Source organism: Psammomys obesus, unplaced genomic scaffold (assembly GCF_907164565.1).
Source record: "Psammomys obesus unplaced genomic scaffold, mPsaObe1.curated_primary_1811, whole genome shotgun sequence".
NCBI lineage: Eukaryota > Metazoa > Chordata > Mammalia > Rodentia > Muridae > Psammomys > Psammomys obesus.
The window spans coordinates 387,796-408,496 of NW_026596147.1; the positions used below are offsets into that span (position 1 = coordinate 387,796).

General features: G+C 36.0%; 1 protein-coding gene across 3 annotated transcripts in view; it reads right to left on the reverse strand.

The window, feature by feature from the left end:
- Msr1 (macrophage scavenger receptor 1) overlaps window positions 1-20,701 on the reverse strand; it is a 64,339-nt gene that overhangs the window by 18,785 nt on the left and 24,853 nt on the right. Inside the window, exons 5-9 of one of the 3 annotated variants that reach the window (XM_055593672.1) lie at window positions 18,753-18,939; window positions 14,101-14,181; window positions 9,825-9,914; window positions 7,251-7,304; window positions 3,834-5,194 (exon numbers count right to left, since the gene is read on the reverse strand). In XM_055593672.1, the coding sequence (XP_055449647.1) occupies window positions 5,184-5,194; window positions 7,251-7,304; window positions 9,825-9,914; window positions 14,101-14,181; window positions 18,753-18,939 (423 nt within the window). In that variant the 3' untranslated portion in view covers window positions 3,834-5,183. Of the gene's footprint in view, window positions 1-3,833; window positions 5,195-7,250; window positions 7,305-9,824; window positions 9,915-14,100; window positions 14,182-18,752; window positions 18,940-20,701 lie in introns of those variants that run through there. The other 2 variants (XM_055593671.1, XM_055593669.1) reach the window with 2 other exon arrangements.

Here is a 20,701-nt window from a genome sequence, read left to right on the forward strand (position 1 = left end):
TCTTTTGATGCATGGATTGTATTCCTGTAGGTGATGGTGTGGTTATCAGAAATAGAGGGTTCAGGGATCACTGTGGAAGAAGAGGTGTAGAGATAGGTAACGGTGGTGGAGGACCACAGGAAGTGAGGGCTTCTGGATATAGCAGGGCAGCTGCACTTCAGTCACAATGGTTTTTAGAGCATGCACAATTCTGGCTCATGTTCAAGGCTGACCAAATTATGCCATGAAGAAGGAAAATTGGGCAAGAAGTCCTATCCCTAGCCAAGAAGTTACTGAAAATTGATGGCTGTCAGGAGAGAGAGAGACAGAGAGAGAGAGAGAGAGAGAGAGAGAGAGAGAGAGAGAGAAAGGAGAATCGATATCTCCTTAAAGTTGATCATGCTCCAGAGGTCATATACAAGAACATATGGGTAACACAACACAAATAAGTCTTAATTTATTTTTAAAGACACCAAGTTGGGGTGGGTATGGAAGCAAGGGTAGATCAAAAAAAAGTTGGGAGAAGGAGGGCAAATGCTATCCAAACACATTGTATGAAATTTTTAAAGAATTAATAAAACATTTTAAAAATTAAGATTAGAAGATAAATGTGAATGTCATAGGAGAGAGTTTTATTTAGATGATAGTTTGTAATAGAACATTTAACCATTTTACTGAAGACTAATGAATCATGATATAAACCATATGGATTTTTATGAAAATATTGTGCATAGAAAACTGAATATTTGTGTTCAGTTACACTTGTCAGCCTTCCAAAGAAATGGAAATTCAGACTCCCACAAAACATCATTAGAAAACGCCACTCTTTTGCTACACAGTTCATATTAGAGACATTTCAATTGCTCTGTAAATTTCCTGGAATTCACATATTTTACTCTGAACTGTATTATTCAGCGTGTGAAGAATTTCGGGAGAAATACAGTAAGAGTAACTTTAGCATCTAGGTAGTGATGAGGAGTGCACAGCTAAAGCCTCAATGCAAGTGCTGAAGAAATGCCTTGGGCATGTCTTATGTAGTCAAGCTAACTGTTGTCCCAGGAAACCAATGTTAAGATTCAGTCCCGAAAGGTACACACTTCCAGACAAAACAGGTTGAGGAGAGCAAATGGGCTGCCAGCCTACACTTGTCATGTGTTTTAATGTGAACACAACAGATAATCTTGTGTTCCTATAAAGCAGAATTTCTCACTGTAGCACAGAATACAGAGGCTCATACCTAGAGACGGGGTGTGGGCAGATATTCGGCTGCTCAGAGGTTGTGGAAGGACATGAAGCAGCCTTCTTTGTCTCTTTTCTTTGTCCAAATCCCTTTACTTACTGGATGAATTTTGAGTTTGCTGTTACAAATCCTGGATAGGGTTATTTTGAGTTTTCTGCTTCTAATTGTACCTGATGCAGTTGAGGCTCCAACAGTCATTGGGGTGAGGGATTGAACAGGACAAGCCAACTACATATCCACTAATGATTTAAATCTCTGTTCCCGCTTACAAGAAGTATCAGTAATGCTACTAAGGACTACATTCATTGTGTTAGAAAAATGCTGTCTGGTTTTGTTAACAATTTGGATAACCACAGGAAGCTTTAGACAAAACGCATTGTCGTAATTGGGTAACATTTGTCTAATTTATCAAGAGCCCTTCCTGCTCAGGTATACTGTACCCTGTTTTGCTGGCTCACAGCTACTGCTACTGTGAAAAGCACACTCTGGAATTGGAAAAAAAGAAGACACTGTAAGTGCAAAGAAGCATCAAAGCAGCCAGTGATACTGGAAAATGCGAGAACGGAGCCAGTTACTGAAATAAAGATAGACTATTAGCAGGGAGCTGTTCCCAAGGCACATGTAAGTAACACACATTAGCGATAATGGAAGTCTTGAGAGCACTTCCAGGAAGACGGTGTGTCTGAGTGAAAGACTTGAGGGAAAGGATGCAGACAATATGTACAGTAGTTATGACGGTGGAAACATAAACAAAGATGACTCAATAGTATAGTTTTGGAATTTGACCTTGTCCATACATTGTTTTTTTAATCTCCTTGGAATCTTCCCATGATAAGGCTCATTCTGGAAAATTAGAACCGCTAATTACAAATCTGGTCTCTCTTTCCCCACTTTCATATTGAATATTTGTAGTATACATATACATAAAATATTTGACCAGTGTGGAAGCATTTCCCAGCATCAGGAGGATTTGGAAACTGCCCGGCTTGGCTTTGAATTTGTGCTGCTTTTCATTATTAACACTTAACCTTGGGTTCCTGTCCACTAAATGCTGATACTAACAGCACTTACCCCAGCGGATTTCTGAGTACTAGATTTGAAAATGCATCAAAGCACCTGTTACCCAGCAAGAATCCTTTTAATGTTCACCATTATAATTAGTTAATGATGGGAGAAGAGGGTTTAAACTTTCATCAACTGAATGCTTTGAGAAAGACCAGGAGTTTATTTAAGGTTGAGTTGAGTTCTCAGTGTAAATCAAAGCAAATACATTCCTTTCCATATCATTGTATGAGTTTCAAAAGAAGATACTGAAAATTCAAATCCTATCTCTCTCCTTGATCGTGAGCAAAGCAAGCTGACATATCACAGATAAGCAATAAGCCTCTTCAGGGTGGTGCCTCACAGTGTTTACTTATATAGTTCCCTTGCTTGACTAAAACAGCCTTTCTACTTAGCCCGGCAACAGAACATACCATCTGTCACTTTTCATTATGCATTATAAAAGATGGGATAATTGATGCCTTTGAACAGGGCATTCAGCATCTATTTTTATCTAAAGAGAAAAGCAGAGCTGCTCTCACTTATTTGGAAAGTTCAGACTCCACATTTAACCATTGATGTGTACTTTTGGATGTGAAATGACTTGAGAACTGAATTCTCACAATTTGTCTGCCAGCACATCTGGGATCAGGGCCATTCTGTATGGAGCCAAAATTGTCCACAGCTATGCCTTCTGGCACAAGAAAACAGTCACCCACACTTCACAGCACAGGCCAATTAAGCCACAGGCACAAATCCAATTTTCTCTAGATGTTTTCACAGAATAACTAGTCTGTTAATACTGCAGACAACCAGAATCGCTGGGTAATTCCCTTTTTCTTTTTCCTCAGGACAAGATTTGATCATATCATGGTGGCAACGAGGCAGAGACCTAACTTAGTACCAGTGACAATGCCAATTTGTTGCTGTCCTTTTCAGGACTTCCTCAACAGAAATGTCTTTGGCTCAGGTTCTGTCCTACACAACCCAGACTTTTGTTTTATTAGTTTGACATTTTGTTCTGACCTCTGTCAACAGCTCTGGCCTCTGGTTTAACTGCTTCTCCTTCTTACAACTAACACTCTTCTGCTTTGGGAAGACAAACTCATTGATGTGTGATCTGGGCATTCTTGCATTGCTCCATATAACACAGAAATCTTGTCTTATTCTATAACATCTCTTTTTTTTTGCCCCCCAAAAAATATATTGGGCTTCTGGCATTTCCATTTTGCTTTCGGTCCTGACATGATTACAGATTTAATATGTCTGCATAAAAAAAACAGCAAATGAATGCTGTGAACTATTCTTATGATTTTAAAGGTCTTCATGATTTTACAGAACATCTTCATACATAATTTGGTCCTCACAACAACCCTGTGAAGTAGGAATTGACATGATCATTTGGCAGAACAGAAAATGGGAAAAATGAGATATATACAGGCTTACAATTCAGATTCTGCTGCTATCTTGATGCTGTGGGTGTTAGAATTTAGTGTTAAAGCATTAAAAAGAAAAAGGGAAAATCCTGAAAAATACTCTCTTTTAACTCAGAGAAGCAACACATGGAATCAACTTGTCATCTTATATCTTTATTATTCTGAATTTTCTTCCCCATTTTAACTTACAGAAAATATCTCCATTCCTACTAAAATATTGATTATCCAGTATATATATATATATATATATATAAACATAAAATAAAAATAAATGTAAAAAACTTTCTAGAATAAAAATAAACATTGATTTTTTTCATGATCAAAATTTTTTGTTTGAATTGGATAGGCAACTATTGAAGTAATGTTTGGGCAAAGGGAGTGTGTTTATAATATGTTAAAAGTGGTGAAGAAAGCACTAGATTACTGAACATCTACCACTCCTATATGTTGTCCAACTTTGAAAGCATCATGGGTGAATTAGACTCCAACGGCTTGTCACAATGATAACCTTATGTGGCCTAACTGTGCCATATGGAGATGGTATTAAGTTAAAGTAGTTATTTTGGGTCTCATTCAAATGTGAAATTATCCAAGTTCAACTGCATCTCTCTCTCCAATACAGATATATATATATATATATATATATGTGTGTGTGTGTGTGTGTGTGTGTGTGTGTGTGTGTCTGTGTGTCTGTGTGTCTGTGTGTGTCTGTGTGTGTGCTGCTTTGATTTGGAGAATAAGAATGTAGGAAAGTGAAACAAGCAATAAAAATAAAACTATTTTTAATATACTAAGGTCTTAAGTTTATTTTCCTTCTCTCAATATCTATACAGCTCCATTCTTTTCTTTTTTGTTTGTAACTGGTATATTTATGTCTCTTAGGAGTAATTAGTTCTATAAAGTTAGAAAAGATATATTCATAGCTGTTAAGACTGGCTCCAAATAGTGCATGATAAACTTATACTAAATAATGAATGAATAAATGAATGGATGGATGGATGGATGGATGGACAGATTTTTTCCATTTTCTTCCCTATTTTTATTTAATAAAAAGGGCTTGTGCCTGAAGAAACCATATTTAACAAATATCCATTAAGCTTTTTCTTAGAACCCAGTGGGATTCTGCAAGATTAGGGGAGTGAACAGCAGAAGGTTTGAAGGAGGCAGGAACATCCCACCAGTCAGCACGTGGGGGCATGTAGGTGAAGGGTGACAGGGGATGGAGGTCGTTGTAGCAGAGAACATAATGGCACTCATGGCACTGGAGGCCCAAACAGTACTCAGGGCCAGGAGAGGAAGTCATGGAGAAGCCAGGCATGACATGGCACAGGAACCAAGGTCATTTGGAGGAGTTGCGAAAGGATCCCAGAAGTCACTTGTGTTGATGAGTTGTCCCGAGATGAAGGGTCTTTTAAGAAGATGATAGCAGATTGCTCTGCCCAGCCCACCTGATCTTAAAAGGGTCCTGCCCCAAGATGATCAGGGAGTTATACTGATCCTGATATACATATAAAAGAGGAGATCATGATTACTTATTATACTTAAATTGTGCCCAAAGTACTCAAAAATATATACTGAACTAATTCAATTCAAATTTCAAAGATCATAATTATAATGTGGAGAATTAGATAATTCATACACGATAATCTCTAGAACCATTTTGGAGGCACTTGCAAGACTTCAATGCAAAGTGCATACAACCTTTGACCTATTGTTTCTACTTCAAATAAATCCTCTATTTAACAATATTCTCATAAAATGGCATGTGGACATGTTGAATGTTGCATTGCATTACTAAAGCCAAACCGAAGCAAGTAAAAATTATTGACCTTTCAAGAGTAGGGAAATAAACAACTAATTTGTGGTAATTGTGGTGTCTCTGTAATTAGACTAATGTCTACTCACTGAGATAAAAGTGATCAAACCATACGTGGTTACATATTAAACACAGAAAACCAGGACCTATTATGTTAAATGTATAGACATATTATTTCTTCTTTTGGAGTATTTTGGAACTGCTTTACATTCTTCTTGGGGATACATGTAGAAGAATTCAGAGGCTGTATTCATAAACATAGCTCTTACTGCTTTCTCAAAGAAAGTACCAATTCCAAAATAATCATTCAAATTTGTAAAGTAAATTTCTAGATATAGTTGAAAATGTACCACAAGCACTTGGTAACTGTGGAAAACAGAAAGCACTGTGGCTTTTTAATATAAGTGCTAAAATTAGAAAAGTTTCTTAGGTGCCAAACTCAACTATGATCAGTGTTTCAAGGCTCCAAGAAAGTCTCGGGGAATGGGGATGAGATCAAGATAGTTTATATGAAAGGATGAGAAAATAAATTCAGAGACAAAGAAACATAGAATTGTAAGGGCTAGAGGACTGTAACAGATCAACTGCAATTAAATGGGACGAAAGGGAAAGGAGATAAAGGAGGCTAACAAGCATCCAACAGAGAAGTGGCCACCTGAAAGAAAATTTGGGCAAAGGGAGTGTGTTTATGTTGACATAATATGTTAAAAGTGGTGAAGAAAGCACTAGATTACTGAACATCTACCACTCCTATATGTTGTCCAACTTTGAAAGCGTCATGGGTGAATTAGACTCCAGTGGCTCGTCACAATGATAACCTTATGCAGCCTAACTGTGTCATATGGAGATGGTATTAAGTTAAAGTAGTTATTTTGTGATAACAAATTAACACTGGTTCCATATTAAAATGATGACCACACCAGCAAGATTTTGTTTTCATTTTTTTAAATAAAGATGTTACCACGATCTGTCCCAATGAGAGCCCTGATTGAGGAGACTGTGGCTATTGTTCACAAACAAAACAAAACAAACAAACAAACAAACAAAAATCTCATAACATGCATTTCACACATAAATTTTCCTGAGAAGATAGGGGAATCACTCTTTGGTTTTATGACCCCAAGTGGGGAATTTTCATTTCTCTTCACAATGATTATATTAAAGTATATTCATTCTATAAACATAAAACTTTACTTATGGCCTAGCAAACAGTTGCCATGTCAGCTGCTATTTAACATGAAATGTTTTGTATCAGAGTTTTGTGCATTTCAATGAAAAGTCTGCATTTCATTAATGATGTGAAATCTATTCCTTTGAAGGTTGGGAAGTCTTGGCTATGGTTGTCCAAATATCTCTATATGAGCTTTGGGTGAGCTTTCTTAGTATTTAAGGAGCCCGTGATTGTTTCTATTCATAGGCTTGATTTTTCTTCAGTGGATAGAAATTGACTTGAAAATTGGACAATTTTCTATGTGATTTTTTTCTTTAGAAAATAGTGCTCATCATAAAAAAAAAATCACAGACTACAAATGGGGTAATGAGTTTGAAAGAGTTGTATAATCTAATCTATTTGTTTTACTCCGATTAGCATGTTTATTTGGAGAAAAGTGAGGCTTCTACAGAAGCTCTGCAGATCAATGCTAACTTCCTCAAAATTTGTTTCAAGCCTACACCACTGACATCACAATCTTACTTTATTACAGAAACTGACACAAGAAACAAGAAGTAAAAAACTTACTTGATGTTCCTGCACTCCCCTTTTCTCCCTTTTGGCCTTTAGGTCCAGGATATCCTTCATGGGGGGGGGACAGCAAAAACAAACAAAGAAAAAATCAGTTCAACCCAAAATGCTGACATCTCATGCTCTTTCTCACCGCTCTTTTTCTCTACACTTTTTTATTTTGTGGGTTCTGGAGACTGTACCAAGGTCTATATAGCACTTGTTGTACCACTGATCCATGGCTCTAAGCACTCCAAAACTTGCTTTAAATGGAGCTAGTAAACTGCAAAATAGGATAACACTTTAGAGCACCTTACAGTTAGTGAAATATGATAATCAAGTCATGCTTGTAATAATGATGATCCAATTTGAAACTCCATTTTGAGTTTGGTATTATGCCATTTAAAATTATTTACAAGGATGTGAAATGTTCCCCAAATAGACAAAACGGAAACGTAGTATGATTTTTGCATGTTCATCCCCATTTTTTTTTCTTCTTTTTCTACGCTGGCTGCCTTTCCCCACCTTCAAGAGCCCAGCATCTTTCAATTTATCCTAAATCTTGTGCTTTTTTCCCATTGCACCTTTATTTTTCTGTCTCAGTGTTTATGCCTTTGCAACAGAAATGTCTAATGACTGTACTGACTCCTTTTTAAAAGGTTCATTGTTTTTCAAAGCTCTTGTCTAGTCACATTTGGCTATGAGAACCCCACCCATTTACACAAGCCTGAAGCTCACGTGTTGTATGAGAGTCAGCGACTCAAACTTTCAAGACCTTCTAAAGAAGTTTCTGGCCCCTAATTCACCAAACTAAAAAAAAAAAATTGTAATACAATGTATGAAATACATTGAGACTTGAAGCACTTAAACTGTATAAATTACACTTTTGAAATGAGTTAGCTTTGGGTTTTAAATGTTAAATTAATTAGCATTAATGAAATGCTAAATATTATATATCAGATACCTATGAAGAAAACTAATTTTCAAGTTTCTAATACATTTTTTCATTTCATGTGCTTTTTAGTTTTAAGTGAATTATTTTAAGTACCATTAAATTGGCAAAATAATTAAGTAACACAAAATATCCTAACATTTTAATTTTTAAAGATTACATTTCAATGAAGAAAGGTTTAAAATCTAAAATGTGAAGGGGATGGGAAGGGTTAAAGATGTTTATGATTGATTGAGTTTATTCTTCACAGAGGAGTCACATTATAAAACTCGATTTCAAAAATTCTGCTTGAATTTGGTGCTGAGAAGGGAAGAAGAAATGCACAACCGCTGAGTGTTTCTGTAGAGCAATACCTTCCCACGTGTGCCATACAGAAGAGGACCGGAGCCCTAAGGACACCCTGTGATCTGCCAGGCCAGGCTGTCGCAGCCTCTCCTCCAGGCTCCTGCCATCTATGGGTGTATTTCCTGCCTCCATAGCTTTCCCTTTTCCAGAGGTGAATACACAGTTGAAATCATCAACTTTATAGTATTTTCAGATTAGCTTCCTTGAGTTGGCAATCTTCATTTAAAATTTCTCCATATCGTTTTGTGGCCTGGTTGTTTATTTCCCTCTGTCACTGATTATGATTGTGTTTTCTCCCTTCTTCACAGTTTGTTTGTGTATTCAACATAGAGAATGTTGGTGGGAGGTAGGATGGAGAGCTCAATGTGTTTAGGTGGATCGCTGAATAGCCTTGGGACTGAGACACTGTTCTTTAATGCTGACGAAGATATAATATTGTATACTTGTCAGGCCCCACACAATATGGGACGGAAAGAGTATGTTTCCTAATGAACTCAATAGACTTGTTAGCAATGATGAACCACTGTTGGTTTAATACTTGTGTCAAATGTCCCCTCAGGGCAAGGTGTTGCACTTGCTGTGCACTTGCTGAGAGGTGTATGGGAACAATCTGCTTGCTCTGATGTGTTCCTATAAGCCCAGGACTACTCTCAGAGTTGTATCTATTAAACCTACCTTAACAGTATGGACTGTGCTCTCCTGGTGTTACTCCCATTTAAGCATGGGGGGGAAAAGCTTATTCTCTACTAATGTTGCTGTATGAAGAACACAATTCAATATCTTCTGTTCATGTAACCAGTGGCAGTAACAATTACTACCTGTGTAGAAGCTGAAATGCTGACCAGTGTTGGTGATTATTCACTAAGAAATAAGAGGAACTCACTTCTTTTGTTATGAATATTTTTTTCAGCTGAGACTTACTTGGCCAGTTGTGTTTAAAAATCTATTTGTACTGCTTCCTTTTCTTAGGAGTCATTCTACTCTCCTTACTTCAGTGTAGACAGTATCCTTCATACGGAGCTATGACTGTGCAAAATGTGTAGATCCTGCGTGTGGGTGTGTATTGATATGATGCTTGTATAGAACTATTTTCCTTTCAGGTATAGATTTTTTTTGTGTGTGTGTGTGATGTGCAAAACTTGATTTTAAATGATTTTAGACTATAAAGTTAAGTATGAGAGTGCTGCTATTTATACTGAGGAAATTCTTAGTTATGCAAATATTTAGAATAACCATTGGTAATCCAGTGTTTGTTTGCTTATTCTATTATGACAACATGCATAGCATTATAATACCTGATCTCCCCGCCTTTCCTGGTGCTCCGGGGTATCCCCGACTTCCCTGGAAGCCAGTTAGTCCCCGATCACCTTTAAGACCTGGAAGACCTGTGTTGGTTAATAAAGAAAACAACAATGTCTGACAATTTATTTTTGAACACATTTGAGCACCCAGTAAGTGAAGTAAGTGGATCTTTAAGGAGATTATGACATCTTTCCTAGCATTCATGCATTCAATTGAAAGATAATATTTTTAAAATGGCTTACACATATTTCACTGAGTATGTTATAGATAATTAATAAAATGCAGATTGTCAGTAAACTATTAAACACTATTTTTTAGCTTTAAACAGAAAGTTACTATAATCAACTAGAAAATTTTGAGTGGCAGGTATTTCTATAGCCAGGATGATGAAATTTTGAAACTTGAATTTTTAATTTTCACATTAGTAAAAACACGATACATGCCAAAAGAAGTATCCTTAGTGTTTTTATAACAACACACTTGAATTACTAATGTCTATGAAATACATATATATATATATTCAGATTTTTAAAATGAAATCTAAAAATTACATTATTTTGCCTCATATCTCTAAGGTGACTATGAAAACTCCACACAAAGGAAAAAAAAAAAACTACTACTATGGAATAAACATTTATTGTTGAGCTAAGCAAGTTAACATAAGCTAACATAAAACAGTATGTGTCCTGTTTTGCATTGTTTCCAGTATTATTATCAGTTCACTGAGACTCCACTAACACAATGTTCATTTGGATGGTCCTTGGAGGCACATTAGGAGAAATTGATCATACTTCTTTCTTCCCTGTCAAACTTTACAAATATTTTCTTTGTTTACAAGATCCACGAAGCAGAATTTACATGTATCTAATCTACCGAAAAATATTTTCTGTGAATTTATAGGCATACATGCAACCAGATAAATTGTCTTCCAAGAAATGTTAAGGTTAAGAAATATACGATGACAAATAGATAAGAGCTATTATTCAACTCATTACAAAACTGTGATTCCAACAGAAATCAAGCATATAATCTAAATAAGCGGTGTTATATAGTAAAGGTGAGCCATTATAAATCAGCGTCCTTATGCAACTAATACTACTTTTATATGAACTACTTTATATATACTATATTATGGATACCAAATGTTCATGTTTTGTAGTGTTTGTTCACTGGATTGTTAAAGTATGTGAGTTGAAATGGCTTAAGTTATTCAACCAGAGTAAACTAATATTTACACCTTCTTACATCATGCAGCCAGACATGTGAACTTAAGTTATTGGGAAATGTGGTTCATAGCGAAGAGGCCCTCTAAAAGGCTGTGATAGCAAAGGGTTGGTGGTGTGCTTGAGAGGTAAAGGGGATCTCAAAGGGCACAGATCTCATCCATGGATTCATCACCTATCAGAGCAAGACTATACTATCAGAGCAATACTACCAGAGCAAGACTAATAGGACATAACTTATCACTCTGTAAGCTTCATGAAAGCACACTATACCTTCTTCCTTGTTCTCCATACAGTATCACGTGCAGCAAGTGCCCAGTGTGTATTTTTAGAGTAAACAGCAGTAGCACATTCTCTCAATATATTTTCATGGGACTGGTACTATAAAATGATTTTCTATTATATTGTCTTAAAAAAGCGCATTTTAATCTATTAGGTACTCCAGAGAATATATAATGATTATAATGCATTGCCTATTCAGGGACCCTAGGGTAACCACTAAAGTTTATAAGATATTTATATCATGGCCGTGGGAGTAGGTGTCTGTTAAGCTGAATTTAATGAGTTAAATGGCAGTATATATGGGCTTATGAAAGTGGAAGCATTATGATTGATCTCCATCTATATTTTAGTTCCTAATTTTGCTACAACATTTGAAGCAACAAGATAGAAAAATGAACAGAATACAGAAATTAAATGATAAATCTTACTTTGTCTTGCAGTTTGCATAGTTTTTGTTGTCGTGGATCAGATCAGAGAGTAACATTCTACTTGAAAGGGTTATCTACCAAAAACTATAATTAACTGTTATATGAGGGAACTGCATAGTGTCTAGTTATGCAAATGATCAGTGTCATTGGAAACCAACCAAACCCTTGTTTTTATCATTTATCTTGACTGCCAACTTGATTGGATCTGAAATTTGACTAAATGAGAAGCCCCTGTGCGTGTGTCTGGGGCACAGGGTCCTGTGAGGGCAGGTCTAACAAGAATTAACTGAGGGGAAACCCCCTCTCCTAGAATGGGGTTTCTTTCCAGCAACAGCACAGTCATAAAATAGCATTGAGGATTAAACAGTTCTGCATGCTTTATGACTTTGCCTCTTGCTGGCAAGTGTTTATCCTGCTGTTATGGCTACTGCTCTGCTGCTGTTGCTGCTGCTGCTGTGGCTAGCATTCTTTGCTAACAGCGGACTCCGGCTTCTTGAGTTTCTACCATAAACTGAAGAACAGCTACTCTGCAAGAATATCCCAAGCTTTTAACACCAAATTAGGTCAGCTGAAGCAGTCAGCATTATGAACTCAGTAACCAACCAGTTCTCTGCCTACCCAGTGTGAAAACAAAGTTGTTGGATTATCAGCCCCTATTGTATAAGCCAACCTAATAATTCTCATTTTATAATATTCATGTTTCTGTTTCTCTGTATAACTCTAATTAATTTTGTAGGAGACACAGTGTATTAGTTTAACATGATGTCTGTTTATACTGGTGACAAAAGATGAAAGTTTCAAATATCAATCTATCTCACATATGCACAGTGCAGAAACAGCTGAAATAATGCTTTCAAGGTGATAGTTCGTAGAGCAAGACATGGGATTCACTGACTTTCTATGCTTGTACTAGATGGCTCTAGCAATTATGCTTCATGGTTGGGAGCAGTTTCTTACAGATCTTTATGACAGCAACTTTGACAAATACAATAATGTTGGCTGCTTCTCCTACTTAAAATATGAATGCATTTTTTCTCAAGATGAGTAGAGCCTTCAAAAAATTAGAAGGACCTTGCTGGATAGAAACACTTATCTGTCACTAATGTCAAAAGCACACACTCACTGCCTTATAGAAAGATTAACACACACTATTTATAGCTATAGGTTTATAAGATAAATGATATAAAGTTTTTGACATATTTAAAAAAATAAGTACTTTTCAGGTAGGTGTTATTTAGCTTTGGGTATTTTTCCTCATGTAACTTCAGTTAGTCAAAATATTTATGAAAAGAACACTTTATTTCATCTAAGAGAAAAACTAAGATGGAGTCCACAGTACTGAGGTAAATGTTGGGTCAGTTGGCCTTTCTAATTATATTTTGACCATTTAGTCTACTTTGAAACAGTGTGCATGGAATTTGTTTTCAAAGCATGATATTTGGATAGCATGATAATCACATTACTGTTACTGTTGGTTTCATTTTTTGAACAAAGATAGTCCATGCTTTCTCTCCTTTTTGTGGCTTCCATTACCTTCTTCCAAAACACTGCTTTTAAGACTACAACATAGTCAGAGAAAAATAATTTGGAACAATTTTTCTCTAAGTAAAATACAATACAGAGAGTGGCTGAAAGCCACGGGGGTAGGGTGGGGGGGAGGAATTAGTCATAGTCTTGACTTTATTTACTTTCCCATTGAGTGGGTTTAAGGAGGAATAGTGTAGTCAAGAAATATGTAAGAACTATATTCTATTTTTTGTGATGTTAATATATCTCTATATTGAAAAATTATAGCTTGAAAATCAAACCAACATGGAGGTGATTTTTTTTGTTGTTCTTTTTTACACATTGCCTTATGTGTACTATTTATTGTATGTAGTATCTCCCAGAACCCTTCAGGCTCATCAAGTCTCATGTAATAACTCTGACTAAAGCATTAAATAGTCTACAGAAACAGTAATTAGTGTTTGGGCTAGAGAAATGACTCAATAGTTAAGAGCAATGACTGCTCTTCCAGAGGACCCATGTTTAATTCCTGGGACTATAACGGAACTTAATTTGTATGTAACTTAAGTTCTTCCAGATCAGGTACACTCTTCATGTCTCTGAGGATACCAGGCATACATATGATGCATAGACATATGTGTGGCAAAAAAAATCCATACATATAAAATAATACATACTTTAAAGTGAATTAGTGCTTTCCATTCAATGTAAAGATTTATAAACATACACACACAGAGAAAAGATGAAATAGCTATTTTTCCCTAAGTACAAACATGAATACATATCACTCAACTTTATAGTATATGATGAAATGATCACTATATCTTTACCTCTTAAACCTGGAGTACCAGGTGGACCAACTTCTCCTCTGAGTCCTCTGTCTCCTTTTTCGCCTCGGGGTCCAGGAGGCCCTTTAAAAAAATTACAATTACTGAGTATAATGAAAAAGAATTTGTAAGGTTTTTTTTTTTATTTATCAAGACAGTTATATGAAAATCCAAAGATTTCTGTTTGCTGTGCATTAACACAAAATGAATAACTCTGATATTTCTAAATGCCTAAGTACTCTGTTGTTGAGAATTGTAAGAGTTTCATCTAAGAAAGATGTCACCACCTTAAATTAAATCACTTAAACGTGTTAAATATTGTTGTGGGTTAACACTTCACTGGGTTCTCAGAACTGGTAGCAGAGAAAGAGATACTGTAATGGTACAAAATGTCATCAATGTTGTGCCCAAAGTAAAAACTTATATATATATATATATATATATATATATATATATATATATATATACACACATACACTGAGTGTGTGAATGGGTGTGTCCCAAGAAATTAAAGAAATGGATACCATAAATTTGTAAGACAGCAAGTAGGGCATAAGGAAACAGAGGGAGAAAATAAAATGGGAAAATTAATGCAATTAAATTTTGAATAAAACATCTTTAAAACAATAAACTATATGTTGATAAAACTAAGACATTCTTTTTCTTGGTAGAATGAGTAAAATGTAGAAAGATCATGTAAACATGTAGACCAATTGCAAGTGTGATACAACATACAAAACTGGGAAATGATGTTTTACATTAGGAGTTTTAAGAGAGATATTAATATATCTTATTCAAAATATGTGCAAGAAATATTAGGAAGATTTGTGGATAGTCTTCACATAGCAAAGAGAACAAGAAACAAGTGAAAAATAACTTGGAAGAAGAAATTAGTTGAAGAACAACGCAATTTACAAAAAGACTAGAAAAAAAACAAAATGCAAAAAATAATGAATTAGAGCTTAATGGACATGGGAGATAGAATGAGTTAGTCCAATTTTCCTTTGGTTACAGCTACAGAGGAAAAAGAGAGAACTGTGAAGAATTCAAATGTAAAGGGAATGGAATTAGGAACTATATTGACGCTTACGAACTTGAGTTTAATTTTCAGAAAGAAGAAAAGAAGGAAGGGAGGGAAGGAGTGGGTGAAAAGGGAGGGAGGAAAGAAGGAGAGAGAGTATGAGAATGGAAAATGTCAAGGAAGTGATCATAGTCTTAAATTAAATTTCTTGGAAGTAAAACAAATGTCTAATCCAAAAATTCTCCACTTGAAGTCCCAGTTAGTCAGATCAGAGACATTACAGAGACAAGAAGATTGAGAGTAAGGAAAACCAAAATCCACAGGAATACTTTCTCCAAAAGATACCATGACCCCTTTTTGTCACATTCTACACCTACAGCTTTAAGCAATATTCCTGGAATAATATTAAAAAATACAAACAAAACCAGAGAGCTAACTGGAGTTCAGTGATAAAGTGCCATTCCAGTCTGTAAAGGAGCCCCAGGCTTGATCTCTACACAGAAGGGGAGAAAATAGCATCTGCGTAAACATGCTTGTTACATTCTTCTCTTCATTCCTTTAGAGACACTGGACAGCAACTATCACACTGCATTTTTTCTTAGTTACACTAACTCACTCATCAGTCATTCAAAGTGTACACATAAAGAGTAAATACTGGGCCATTTAATCAGACAGATGGGCATCCACAGATGTTTGGTATTCAGAAGCCAAATATCCATCAATTATTCTTCTCATAAAATAAACAATAATTGTGGACATAAAACATGTGTAGGAAGTAACACATCCACAGAAACTAAGAACGAACAAAGAAAATGATATCAAGATCATACCATTGATTTTCGGTAAATGAAGTTCCAAAAGATTTATTTCATACAGAAGAAAACGACCCAGAAGAGAAGAGTGATACAGATTTTAAAGGACTAATTGGCTATATGAATAAGTTCCTTAATAAAAAGTAAAATGAATAACGTAGGCTAAACTCTTGTTTTAAAGGTTCACAACATAGAAATGGACTGTACCCGCAAACAGAGGGCACCAGGAAGTATGTTGCAAGGCAAAACACTTTCAGTTCCCTATACAACTCAGTTATCTTTTAGGATTCTGACTGGTATTGACATATATTACCACATTTCAACAGCAATGTTGACATGAGTAGTATTCCATAAAGTTTCCAAACTTTTTTAATTTTTTTTACATTTTAAATTCTGTTTTATTTTTTAATTAACTTTTTATTTTTTAATATTAGTTATAGTTTATTAACTTTGTATCTCAGCTGTAGTCTGTTCCCTCATTCCCTCCCAATCCCATCCTACCTCTCTCACCTCCTCCCTGCCCCTTTCCAAGTCCACTGATAAGGGAGGACCTCCTCCCCTTTCATCTGACCCTGGTTTATCAAGTATCTTCAGGCCTGGCTGCAATGTTCTCCTCTGTGGCTTAACAAGGTTGCTCCTCCCTTAGGGGAGGGGGAGGGCAAAGAGCCAGCCACAGAGTTCATGTCAGAGACAGTCCCTATTCCCCTTACTAGGAAAACCCACTTGGAGACTGAGCTGCCATGGGCTATGTCAGAGCAGGGGTTCTAGGTTATATCCATACATGGACTTTGGTTGGAGAAGCAGTCTGAGAAAAGATCCCTGTGCCCAGATATATTTGGTCCTTGTGGAGCTCCTGTCCTCTCCAGGTCATCTTAATTCTCACTTCTTTCATACGATTCCTTGCACTCTGCCCAAGGTTTGGGTTATGAGTCTCAGCATCTGCTTTCATACACTCCTAGGTAGAGTCTTTCAGAGGCCCTCTGCAGTAGGCTCCTGTCCTGTTATTTGTTTTCTCCAAACTTTCTTTGGTAACTTTAAAGAAGAAGTAAATTCAATAAAAACAGTCAATACCAACTACAGAAGAGACAGAACAAGAAAGCAAGAGATATAAATCACGATGGAAAAATATAACAAAACAAAATTAAGTAGCAGAAGTAGATACTGGAAAAGAAGTTGTTAGATTGTGTTTTTAAAAATAAAATTTTTTTTCAGGAGATAAGCTTTCAAAATGTGCACCAGAAAGTTAAAACTTAGAAAAGACCCACAGAGTGAAAAGAACTATGTTCTAATATATTGATGCTATAAATGACTTATTCTTGTTAAAAAGAAAATCAGTAAGATTCATGGAACTGAAGAGAATATTGATATATCTATGATTACTTTGAAGAGTTCAAGAGGTGTTTTTATTTAAAGTATTGTCAGGTAAGAAGTGAACAGCCATATCATGCTCATATGGTCTTCTCTGTTTTGTTTGTTTGTTTATTTTGTTTTGAGGCAGGCTGTCACTATGAAGCCTAGTCTGACCTCAAACTTGTGGTAACCTCCTTCCTCAGCCTCCTATTGCTGAGTGACCTTCTCTGGCTTTTAGCTTCTCTTTAAGAAATTTTATTTCAGTGACACTAAAAGCACCTCACTGGGCCCAATATCAGGACAAAACAAAGAAGTAAAGGGATTAAAATTTGTATTACATTTATTTATTCATATGTGTGTTCATGTGTCCACATGTGCTATGACTCATGTGTGGTGTCAGAAAATAATTTGTGAGAGCTGGTTCTCTTTTTCTACCATGGGGGTCCCAGGGATTGAACTCAGGTCATCAGGTTGGAGTCAAGTGCTTTTATCCACTGAGACACGTTTTTTAAAAATTGCTTTTAAAATTTCCTATATGTGTACTGTGTTTACATTACTGCCCCCTTCCTCCATCCAGTCCCTCCTGTGTGGTTTCCCTCTCTGTTCCCTCTCAAATTCATGTCTTATTGTTCACTAATTATTGTTGTTAAACATGTATACATATATGTATAAATACATAAGACAACCTTCTGAGTTCGAAAGAAAGAAAGAAAGAAAGAAAGAAAGAAAGAAAGAAAGAAAGAAATTTTAGCAGATACTGACACTCATAACCAAACCTATGGCAGAGTATAGGGAATCATATGAAAGAAGGGGGAGTTTGTATGACATGGACAGGAGCTCCACAAGGACCAAATATATCTGGGCACAAGAGTTTTCTATGAGACTGATACTAAACCAAGGACCATGCATGGATATAACCTAGAACCCCTGCTCGGATGTAGCCCACGGTAGCTCAGTCTCCAAGTGGGTTTTCCTAGTAAGGGAAACAGGGACTATTTCTGACCCGAACTCCGTGGCTGGTTCTTTGCCCTACCCCCCACCTGAGGGAGGAGCAGCCTTGCTAGGCCACAGAGGAAGACTTTGCAGCCAGTCCTGAAGATACCTGATAAAACAGGGTCAGATGAAAGGGGAGGAGGTCCTCCCTTATCAGTGGACTTGGAAAGAGGCAGGGAGGAGATGAGGGAGGGAGGGTTTGGAAGGGAATGAGGGAGTGGGATATACAGCTGGGGTACAGAGTTAATAAATGTAACTAATATTTAAAAAAATAAAATAAAATAAATCAAAATAAAAAAAGAAATTTTAGGGCTTGGGTGGCCTTGCCACACTTAACCCCATGTTAAACTGTCTTCTGTGGATCTGTAGTAACTGAAGCCTCAAAAACCATTTACTTTCAATGATAAAATTTCAAATACTAAATTTCTGTACAGAACGACACATTTTAACATCTCATTTTTCAGGACGAGAGGTTTTACCTTGAATTGAGGTGATATTTTTCAGTGTCTGTGAGTGTTCCCAGTCCTTCAGTCTGAGGTCATTGGTGATGTTATTCAGTGCTTTCACTTCCTGTTTTATTTCCTGTTCCACGTGCTCTTGTTCTTCTTTCACAGACTGAATATCTGCTGATACTTTGCCCACTCGTTCCTCTAACTTACTGATATCCTAGAAAACACAGTAAACATCTCAGCTTTGTTACACACAATTGGAAAAATATGTAATTGTACAGAGTTTTTGAAATATGGGTGTCTTAAACACACATAGCCTTGGGAGAGTGTTAGAGGATAAGAATAAGAAAATGAGTGCTCAAAGTTCTTTGGCTGCAATGCATTTGTTAAGATCCCTACTCAAAACAAACAAAATCAGTTGGCAAAATAGCTAAGAATGCTTCTTCTCTCAAATATACACATATCACATACTGAAAAATAAAAACAAAAAAATCATGTCATGGGGGTTTAATTTATTTAAAGTGTTTTTTTTTTTTGTTTTGTTTTGTTTTTGTTTTTTTTTTTTACCGTGTATTTGGGGTAAAGCATTTGTATTTTCTGAAACTGTTTTACAGTAACAAATGAAGTTTAAGGCCATTCTCACCATTCTCAGTGATAATTTAGTAAGAAAGGTTTCAGGTTCAGTAAGATGTCCAAGTTGCATTTTCATCATATTTTACTCTCAAATTTTATTGCCTATGCTTCTGATGCTTTCTTGTTTATTTTTATTAGTTATGAATACACTATATATCGATGTATGCTTGCATACACATACACAGTGTGTATTGCTTTTTTCTTTTTTTCATATTTCTTTGGGATAGGATCTCCTATATGTCTTGGCTTTAAATCTGTTATTTATTTAAGGTTGATCTTCAACTGCTGATTCTCTTTCCCTACTTTCACAGTGATGAGATTACAGACATGTCCTACCATTCATTATTCATAGAGAGAAAGAGTGTAAACAAGAGAGAAGACTGTTTCTCTTTCAAATCAATGTGTGGCCTGTCCTCGACAGGCGGTATGGTGGTGCTCCTTAATATGTCCTTTTTTCTTAGAAAGCCTTTTCTGATTTGTCCATGCATTAAATTTGCTTATTTTCTCATTGGGATAAAGATTTTAAGATAGCAAGCACAAGACCAGCAGATTAGAGTGCTCAGCTACCACGTGGAGAGGCCTCGGTTGTGACGCTCCCTTCACTCTGGTGGGGAATATCATCCTAACACTATGATTTAAAGTTTAATTTTTTTCTGTGCATTAATGTAAGCATTCACTCACATACTAGCCCTCACTCATTCATTTCTAAATTCTGTTAAGTGAGAAATTGTCTTTCCAATGTCTGCAGCTTTGGAACATTTATAATGTACTTGTATTACCTTTTGTAATTGCCCCCAAGTTAACAGTATACTCTAGCCAAACCCCAAACCACCCTTTAGATCATGAAACATACACCCCATTTCTACTGGCTTTAATACTTTACCCATGTGACATTCTATCTTTTTTTTTTCTTTTTGTGAAATTTTATTATATCCAGTATTTAGTAAAGAAAAAAGCAAAGGGTAAGAAATATTTTGGCTGTTATAATGTCATTTGCTAAAATGGGTGATAAGTTAGTATATATATTTTTAATTTCATCATGACAATTTATAATAGCTGGATGCTACTGTTGTTTTTGCTCCCCCCCACTCCCAACTCATTTATTCATTTATTCATTTATTCACTTCATAGCCCAGTCCCTGGAACTAGCACATTACTAAAACAAGTCAGTCTTGTTCCTCCATTTTATTCTTTGCCCCTCAACATACTCCCATGAACCTATTTTGTTCTGTCAGCTTCCATACAAAATAAGACTCCTTTTTCTCTGTCTCTCCCTCCAACTTAATCAAGTCTACTCTTACAACTGATACTTCATCCCTCTATTTTTCCCGTATATGTTCCTTACA